This window comes from Eurypyga helias, unplaced genomic scaffold, assembly GCF_000690775.1.
Source record: "Eurypyga helias isolate BGI_N326 unplaced genomic scaffold, ASM69077v1 scaffold9944, whole genome shotgun sequence".
In the NCBI taxonomy this organism is placed as follows: domain Eukaryota; kingdom Metazoa; phylum Chordata; class Aves; order Eurypygiformes; family Eurypygidae; genus Eurypyga; species Eurypyga helias.
The window spans coordinates 15,402-25,345 of record NW_010248297.1 but is presented as its reverse complement, the minus strand read 5'-3'; the positions used below and the strand labels follow the sequence as shown (position 1 = coordinate 25,345).

Here is a 9,944-nt window from a genome sequence, read left to right as displayed (position 1 = left end):
TTTTTTTATTTTTATTTTCTCAGCAAAATAAGAAAATAAGGAAAAAATTCACACCAGACCTCAGATGGTCACTTCCTTTGAGACTTTCCACTAAGTACTGCGTGAATTCAGCTTTTGGTTTTGTTTTACACTTAACTGACTTGCTCAGCAGAAGGACTGAGCTGCCATACCCTTGCTGAGACATTCCTTCCTCCGTGACAGAAAGAATGTGGCACTCTGGCAACTCACTGTTGTCTCCACCCCCTCACCAATGTCCTACTACTGTGCACTTGCACTTTGAGACAGATATTCAAAACTGATATAAATGCTTGCCACTGGGAATGCAATAGTTTGGTTCTCAGAAAATGTGGACCGTGAACTTGCAGACATGAGAAACGCCACGGACGAGGGTGCAGCTCATGCAATGAGTGACTCGGACTGTGCAGTAAGTTGACTCACTTCAAGCCAGTGAGGTCACCGGGGAGCATCATCCTGATTTCACCAAGTCTTGCTTCAGATCTTTGTCTTCTGCCATGACTTGGAGACACATTTGGTGACAAATGCAGGATCAATACCTTCTTTGCATTCAATGCTGGTCACACTCCTGGAGTGGGTGGCTGAGCAGTAGCAGCCAATGCAGAGCCAGCAATTAAAAACACGGAAGAGTTTTGTGCACATGCCTGTGGGCTCTTTTGGAAACATTGTTCTCAACACAGGTCTTTAGTGTTCTTCTGAAGAAGAATCATAGAATCATGGAATGGTTTGGGTTGGAAGGGACCTTAAAGATCATCCAGTTCCAACCCCTCTGCCATGGACAGGGACACCTTCTACTAGACCAGGTTGCTCAAAGCCACATCCAGCCTGGCCTTGAACACTTCCAGGGATGGGGCATCCACAGCTTCTCTGGGCAACCTGTTCCAGTGCCTCACCACCCTCTCCGGGAAGAATTTCTTCCTGATATCTAATCTAATCCTCCCTGTTTTCAATTTGTACCCATTACCCCTTGTCCGGTACAAATGAGGGCAGAACAAAACCTCAGTAAAGGAAAAGCAAAACGCTGCCATTAAAGTCAGCCACTGAATACTTCACAGGAGCCAAGGTCAGGAGCAAAGATAGCTGCTAAATGAAATGATCCAGTCTCAGAGTCACGGAGCTCTTAATCAGAGGCCTGCCTGCATAGGAGTGTGCAAATTGCCTGGTAGCACCTGAGACATTCTGCTTATACAGGGTTAAATCTTGTACCCATCCTGGGGCTTCCCTACAGACTTTGCAACATGAAGGTTCTTGTTCTGAATCAGCTGCTGCTGAGGTCTCTCAGTTGCCTGGAAGAGACTGGAGGAAGGGTAAGGAGACTGACCTCCAAACCTGGGCACCTAAAATTAGGGGGCACAAGTACCTCACTGCTGTTCCTTTCCCATTGAGAAGATGTGGTTAGTTATCCCAAATGAGTCCGTTCTAATCTCTCTAAAGTTCGTTGGGTATTTGAGGGGTGTTGGGTTACCTTTCCGATAGCCTGGGTAACTGATGGATGTAAACCGATTGCTTTCTTTTCTAGGTGGCAAGGAGCTGTTATTGACTGGAACGGCACAGAACCAATCTTGTGACTGACCTGACCTGCACTTTATTTGTAAAGTCAGAAAGGAAATGACTGAATTAGCACATTCTTATTCCCACCAATACAGGAAAAAGGACAAGAGTTGTGCAGTTTACGATGAGGAAGAATGCCATGGTTTGCAGGCTGGAAGAGTTTCACCTCAATCACCTCGTGCTTCAGATATTTTGCGTACAATATAAACAATGCTTACGTAAATTCCTTGTCGCTCCCTTTAACATACAGCTTCTGAGAGTAGGCTGAGTTTCCACCACCAAATCAAGGTTACAGATGAAGCACTGAAGTCGTCAACGTCCCCTTGAGGTCTCTTTCAGGATCCACTCTGTATCCTGCAATTGTTTGAAAGCATCTGATGAAAGATGTCAAACCAGATTTCTGTCACTGTACATGCCTTCTCCGTGCTGCCTAGTTCTTCACCTACGAAACCCTAGTGCAAGTATAAAATATCATCCAAGAAATATGTACTCACTTCTTTACCTGATATTAATAAGTTTCATTTTGCACTAAATGGTTTGGTAAATATATGGACTTTTCAGATAAAGCCTGACTATACCAAGTATCTTGTTGTGCCATAAAATTTGCAGTAAGGATTGTGGGTTTGTGTTACCAGAACAATAACACTGGTACGTTCCTCATACTGGGTGCAATTGGTGCGTAACGGTGCCTCACACTGATGTAGCTCATTTTTCTTTCTGGATGAGAGATAGCTGTATCAGTGTCCTTACATTTATACCATTGTAACTGCGTATACACTAGGGTTTATTTAGACCAAAGTGATAGATAAGGACTGTGGACTGCTTCTTCATAATGAGAAGAAAACAGAAGAGCTGTTGGGTTTGAAATTTAAATGGTGCCTCTCTGTGATAGATACCGGTTTACATGATTAAATAAATTGCATGTACTGAAGTGATGTGCTATGGAGATGTATCATGAGGTACTGAAACAGCAGTTTGTATTCTGAAATATTCTTTAACTGACATATTTTGGCAACAGTTTACAAATTGGAACAAGTGAGTGAACTGAAGATTGGAAAAAAAATCCTTGGAAAAAAGGCAGATAAACAGTGTTATTAGAATTATTCCTCTCACTTGAGAGTGAATATTTCATGAGAGTTTAATAAAGAACTTTTACTTTCTGATATTTATCATAATACCTTCTTTCTAGTCGATATGCAGACTTCTCAGAGTCCTGATAAACCAGTTGCTCTTTCCAAAATCAATTTCCAATAAAAACTCATTGTCCTGCTGTGTGGTGTGGAGACACCAAACTGACTATGGGAATACAAATCTTGGGGAATTAGCACTTGAGCTAGATGTGGAAACCAAGCTGAATACAAGCCATAGAGGAGTACCCAAAAGATTTAGATGGTGTTCCAAGGAGCATCTTGTCTCCCCATTTGCTTCCCAAGCTATCGATATGCAGTAAAGCATCCCAGTCTTTCAGTAATTCTATTTAATTCATTGTAATGCAATTTGCTTGGTTTAGATCAGATAAGCAAACTGCTTTACCCTTTGTGAGGTTAAGAGCTCCCATTCAGCCTCGGAGGCAGCATCAGGTCTGAGCTCACTCCTGACTCTACTAAGGGATGTTACATGGCCTTTGGCAAACCCTTTTGTCTTTATGTGTAGAGAAATATGTTTGTTCTGTCAGCTATAGGTGGACTCAGTACTGCCTTTAACATACACTCACTGCCATACTTCAGGTACTCCAGTTTCGCAGGATAAGCTTGCCTAAGTGTAAGCTTTAGTGTTTCTGGGAGTGGGAGATCCCAGACAATCAAAGATCCCAGATCCAAGGCCTTTGTTCCTCTTGAAATTTCTATGAACTATAGTCCACACTTTGTTTCAACAAGAAAATGTAGTTTGTTTTTCTGTCCTACTTCACAAGGCATCCGTGATGACCCAGCAGGTCGAGGGAGGGGATTCTCCCCCTCTGCTCTGCTCTTGCTAGACCCCACCTGGAGTGCTGCATCCAGCTGTGGAGCCCTCAACATCAGAAGGATATAGACCGGTTGGAGCGAGTCCGGAGGAGGCCAGAAAGATGCTCAGAGGGCTGGAGCACCTCTGCTGTGGGGACAGGCTGAGAGAGTTGGGCTTGTTCAGCCTGGAGAAGAGAAGGCTTCAGGGAGCCCTTATAGCCCCTTCCAGTACCTGAAGGGGCTACAAGGAAGCTGGGGGGGACTTTTTACAAGGGCCTGTAGTGACAGGACAAGGGGTAACGGGTTTAAATTGAAAGTGGGGAGGTTTAGATTAGATATCAGGAAGAAGTTCTTCACAGAGAGGGTGGTGAGGCAGAGGCACAGGTTGCCCAGAGAAGCTGTGGATGCCCCATCCCTGGAAGTGTTCAAGGCCAGGCTGGATGTGGCTTGGAGCAACCTGGTCTACTGGAAGGTGTCCCTGCCCATGGCAGGGGGTTGGAACTGGATGATCTTTAAGGTCCCTCCCAACCCAAACCATCCTGTGATTCTATGTAAAATTAGATTTTTTGCACAATTCGCTTGGGCAGAATATAGTGTAGAGATGAAAAATGGTTTTGGAACCAGGTTTAATAAAAAATTCCTTTCTGGATTTTCCAGCTCAGTAAACCTACACGATTTAGTTCAAAGCCCTGCTTTAAAGTATGTCAGTTTGGAGATAACCTTACACTCCCTGGTAGAAGAGCAGCAAAGATAAGTGTTTATCTGAGGGAGGAGGGAGCTGCCCTGTGACAGGCCAGAGTTCCACTCACGAAAATACGGATGTCTGCAGTGCAGATGTGTTCAGAGGAGGAGAGATATCAGGGTGTGATGTGTGTTTGCTTTAGGATGAGAAGCACTGTGCTCTAGACTGTAGGATGATAAGTATAAAAGGAGCCCAAGAGTATTGCCTCAAATGGATTTCACCCATGAAGGTGTAGGGATTTTTCAGGTTACAGGAGCGTATAGATTAGTAGGGCTTGGAAATAGATTGTGGTTTATGATTTATCTTGGATGGTAAATGAAGGTGAGGAGAGGCTCTGAACTCTAACCCCTTTTCTAAAACAGGCTGCAAATAACTTTGAGGCTCCTTCATCGCTAGTTATGGGGAGTATTTTCATTGAAAATTTCTATGAAAACAGACCATCAGTGAGACATCTTTCTTACCTGCTATCTGTCACTGTCCATGTATATTTGTTCTGCAATGTACGTGGTCTGTCTGCCGGTCATCTATTTAAGATTAACTCCAGATAAACCTGTTCCTTCACTAGCAAGGGCAGAAATAAAGCTCTTGGACCTAACCGCCACCTCTGTGGAGTACGTCCACCAAGTTGGAGCACTGGAAACCTCAGCATTGCTACGCTCCTTCCACCATCCTTGCTCCTGGAGCCTAAAAGCAGCATCTTCCTTCACTGGTGTTCAGCAGCATTGTCCTTACTAGGCACGAGAGATGGCTCTTGAGATTTTCCAGGGCATCCTCCCATAAGGAAGAAGTGTGCAACCAGAATGTTAATTTAGATCTAGTTCTTCTCAGAGAAATGTCAGAGCATTACCTCTGTCACTGTCTGCATCAAAAGATGACTTGCATATTTTTATTTGATATAAAGTTATTTCCTTCCAGACATGACAGGGCTCGTTGAGTCAATCAGAGAAGGCAATGCAAAGTGTTACACGGCAATGCGAAGACCTTTGCGCAGGTCTCTACTGAACTGTATCCTGTCCCAGCACCATGCATCTATTTATTTTAATTACGTCTTCCTCTTCATTGTTTTCTCATTTTCATTGCCCAACGAACGTGACTTCCTGAAATGAACAAAACTCCAACCGTTTGATAATTGAGCATTAAAAGACACTGGTGACATTGGCACTTGGTCTGCATGATGTCTTCATTTCATTCTCTTTTCTTCCGTGGCATAAAAAAATACACCCTCTCCTGAAAATTGACCCCCTGCCTAACAACAGCCAGGACATGTGTATGTAGATGAATATGTAAGCAGAGGTTTCTATTCTGGTAAGGTGTCATGTAAGTCCCCTTTGTACAAAATGTATATTTAACTTTGTCTTGTACAGAATGTCCCATCCAAATAAAACATTTAAGGTAATGGTAATAGTAACCCCCCAGATTTCCTCCTTATTTTTTTAATAATTCATTTGCCTGTGGAAATTATCCTGGGAGATTAGATTATAAATGTTTCATGGGCCTCATCAGTTCAGTGGAATAATAATGAGAAGTTAGGCCTCCTCTTCTGTTAGACGCGCCGTCGCGCAGTCGAGGTGGGATTAAGTAGCCCACACTGACCTCGGTGGTGTCACATCTAGACAGCTACAGATTCTTAAACAAACTAGTCTCCAACTAGAGCACCTCTGCTATGGGGACAGGCTGTGAGAGTTGGGCTTTTTCAGCCTGGAGAAGAGAAGACTCTGAGGAGACCTTATAGCACCTTCCAGTACCTGAAGGGGCTACAAGGAAGCTGGGGGGGACTTTTTACAAGGGCCTGTAGTGACAGGACAAGGGGTAACGGGTTTAAATTGAAAGCGGGGAGGTTTAGATTGGATATCAGGAAGGAATTCTTCCCGGAGAGGGTGGTGAGGCACTGGGATAGGTTGCCCAGAGAAGCTGTGGCTGCCCCATCCCTGGAAGTGTTCAAGGCCAGGCTGGATGAGGCTTGGAGCAGCCTGGTCTAGGGGAAGGTGTCCCTGCCCATGGCAGGGGGTTGGAACTGGATGATCTTTAAGGCCCCTTCCAACCCAAACCATTCTGTGATTCTATGATTCTAGTCTGAAGATAGTTCAAAGCGTGACCTACTCTCCCTCCACCACGTTTTGCATGAAATCTACCCCAGCGGTAGTGAGAACTGCGAAGATCTCATTACTTGTCATCGTGTAGTCTGATACGAGTCGCATCACTCTGATCAAAATCAGTGCAGAGGCAGTCATGCTTCAGAGTGTTACTGGGAGCCTGGGCAGGGTGGGTTGTATGCACACACTGGGTAGGTTTTATCTAGACCTGCTCTACAGCAGAAAAAACAATGTTTTATTATTATAGCAGCAAACGCTTGTGAAAGAATCACCACTGTGGGTAAAATTCAGACTTAATTTGATGAACCTGCTGCTGTTTGGTTTTCTACATATCTGCCCTTCTATTGGCCAAATCTGGGAAAACTGTGAGATACGATGGCCGACAAACATGAATGAATCTGCTGTCACTACGTGTGTTGTTCCCGGGTAGAGCAAAAATGACAACTGGAGTCTGAGGTTTTCGAGTCTGAGGTTTTCAAGTCTTTGCTGTTCCAAGGCAGATGTCTTTTTTTTTTTTTTTTGCTCCTAATGTATCTAATGGGCTAATTTGAAATGACAGGAAATGGTCACTTTAGAAATCAGAAGAAAGCTGAAGAGCTTGGAAAAATGAGACAGCCACAAGCCAAGATTTTCAGAAGTGATAAGTGACAGGGGCCCTAAAGGTTCAGCTGCTGAAACTGAAGTATCTGGAGAAGGCACGTTTTTTGCTGGTGGTCGGGAGCTCCGTTGATCTACGAGGACCTCAAATCATGGGTTGTTTCTGAAAACTGGTACGAGTTTTCTGAAGAAGTAAAATAGTCAGTTCTCCAGAGTCCCTACATGATTTGGAGTATGATTACAAAACCACAATGTGATACAAAATACACATACCCATTACTTTGGTAACTGTTTCATTTTCCTGTCGCAGGGTGAGTTTACCATGGGGGAAACTGCACTGAAGTATTTCTTATTGAGCACACGTGGGATATGGACAGTTATTGTGGAGTAAGCGATAAAACATTAACCCACACCTAAGTTTGTCTGGTTGTAATTTGTGTCTTCGTGTTTGTAGAAACGTAAAACTTTAGAATTAAGCACCAAAGGCTTTATGACGTGCATTATTTTATTTTTCTGTTCATCAGTAAAATAATGTAGAAAACAGAGAGATTTCTTCATGGAAAGAACATGGTTGCTCCTGCATGTCTGTACAATCCCGGGCCCAGTCTGCTGCATAACCTAAGGAAAACTCATCCCATTAAGAACACTTTGTATATACTAATGCTCTTAATTTATTTGTTTTCATTGGCTAAAAGATAATAAATCCAACAGCAGCTCTGAAATAAGGAAGCTGTTTCCCCTTAGCAGCTTTGTTTATAAAGCTGAAGAAGGAAAAAGGGCATATTCAATCAGATATTTGTTTGGAATTTCAGCCAGGGTGGGGAAGGCTGATTGTTACGGTGGAAAGCAACATATTTTGTGATGTCCCTCATTAACAATAGCTGTTGACTATATCAAAATGGAAACAAAGCACTGATTTTAAAAATAAAACCCCTCTCAAGTATGTAAAGTGACTTTTTAATAAGATAAATATTTACCAGCAGACCAAGATTTCATCTGCTGTGGGTGTTTTTTTTCTTTTTTTTCTTAACTAAGCACAGTTATTTTGCTTGAGGGAATTACGTTAAACTGCAACAGTTGACACTTCGTGGAAGTGGTGCTTAAGGTCACAACCCTTTGCTGTTCAGAATGGACAGCACCGAGCCTTTCATTAGACCCTCCAACTAGGACACGAGTCCTCTGACCTCTAGCTCTTGGCCTCAAGGTGAGCTTCAGCTAGCGTGTGGTTTCCATGGCACTGTACTCAGTACGTGCTGTTCACAGCATACTCAACACACTACATCCTTGGTCTGGACAGATTAATATGTCTTAGAGCAACCCATGGATCTGGGTGCCTCAGTTTTCAAGGCCCATTTGAGAAACCTGAGATCGTTTATGAAAAAATACAAGTATAATGAGTAGATGTAGACAGCTTGAGATGAGGTGGTGCTGTGCAGACACTACATTCAGATACAGAGTAAATTTGGAAGCAGCAATGTGACATTAATCCATTGTTGTGGATGCCCCATCCCTGGTAGTGTTCAAGGCCAGGCTGGATGAGGCTTGGAGCAACCTGGTCTAGTGGAAGGTGTCCCTGCCCATGGCAGGGGGTTGGAACTAGATGGTCTTTAGGGTCCCTTCCAACCCTAACCATTCTATGATTCTATGATTAATATGGCTCTGAAGCTGAACTTATAAACCTTCATTATTTTAGGGAGGTTAATTGACGAGATGCAGCTAGGCTAATGGGTTCAGATGCAACCCTGACTGAGTTTTTGCAGCTGGTCCATGCATTGCTTACTGGGAGATATTTGTAACATGGTCTGTTTGCTTGAAGTACCAATGCCTACAACGGCACTGGAAAGTAGTGAGCATCCACAAGCTCAAATAAAGGTCTTTCATGTGCCTGAAAGTGCTCATCCCAAACCAAAAGCTTCCAACATTGCCAGCTAGTCTTGGCAATAGTTATTCTGCTCAGGTGGCTTCCTGCTGTAGGAAGCTCAGTGTCATCTGTGAATCATAGAATCATAGAATCACAGAATGGTTTGGGTTGGAAGGGACCTTAAAGATCATCTAGTTCCAACCCCCCTGCCCTGGGCAGGGACACCTTGCACTAGACCAGGTTGCTCAAAGCCACATCCAGCCTGGCCTTGAACACTTCCAGGGATGGGGCATCCACAGCTCCTCTGGGCAACCTGTGCCTGTGCCTCCCCACCCTCTCTGTGAAGAATTTCTTCCTGAAATCTCAGGCAGGATCCACCTAACCCGCTCAGAGGTGTCTACAGGGTAGACAGCTCCACGTACACCAGTGACCCAGCACCAGCTTTACAGCCACCGGGAAGCAACGGGCACAACACGGCCATGAGCCACATGGCATGTTTTAGGTGCCTACTGAGTGAGTTGCATTTTTCACTTCCCTGCCTGCTGCTGGCTGGATCTCCGCCCGTTATACTATCGGGAGGCTGGGATGACTAGTTCAAATGAATCCCACTGTGTGTGAACGATACGCTCAGGAAAGAATAATGTGTTTATAGACCCATATACTTGATAAAACAAGTGAATGAGATGACGGGTTACAGATCCCTCCTGGCTCCTGCACCATTCTTACCTCTGTCTTCCACTTTACAGCTTTTAATTGTGAATCATCTCTTTGTGACAAAAATCACAGGATTGAGCAGCAGGATTTTGCCAGCGTTTAGAGAAGGAGCTGCCGATAAAATTCAGTTGCTGACACAAGGAGGCATATCAGAGTTGAGACCTGGGAGGTGTCCTGGACATGAGATTTTGTAACCAGAGATTTCTTGTATAACAGCACCAGGTCTGTGTCACAACCCTAAATCCTGATAAACACCCAAGATATCTGTACCTTGTGTGGGTGTTCTGCTTATTTTCTTATCATTATCTTATCATTTGGCAAGGACTTCCAAACTAATCTAAGAAATATTCTGGGCATTTATAAAAATACTCTGTGCACTGGAATTCAGCAAATATTTATTAATTGATGAATCACTAGCAAAGAATTTG

The 9,944-nt window shown here is 43.8% G+C and overlaps 1 protein-coding gene across 1 annotated transcript in view; it reads left to right on the top strand.

The window, feature by feature from the left end:
• The window catches only part of FAM188B (family with sequence similarity 188, member B), a 73,651-nt gene extending 72,068 nt beyond the window's left edge, over positions 1-1,583 (top strand). Inside the window, exon 18 of the mRNA XM_010151006.1 lies at positions 1,535-1,583. Within this exon, the coding sequence (XP_010149308.1) occupies positions 1,535-1,583 (49 nt within the window). The remainder of the gene's footprint in view (positions 1-1,534) is intronic.
• Positions 1,584-9,944: the final 8,361 nt, after the last annotated feature.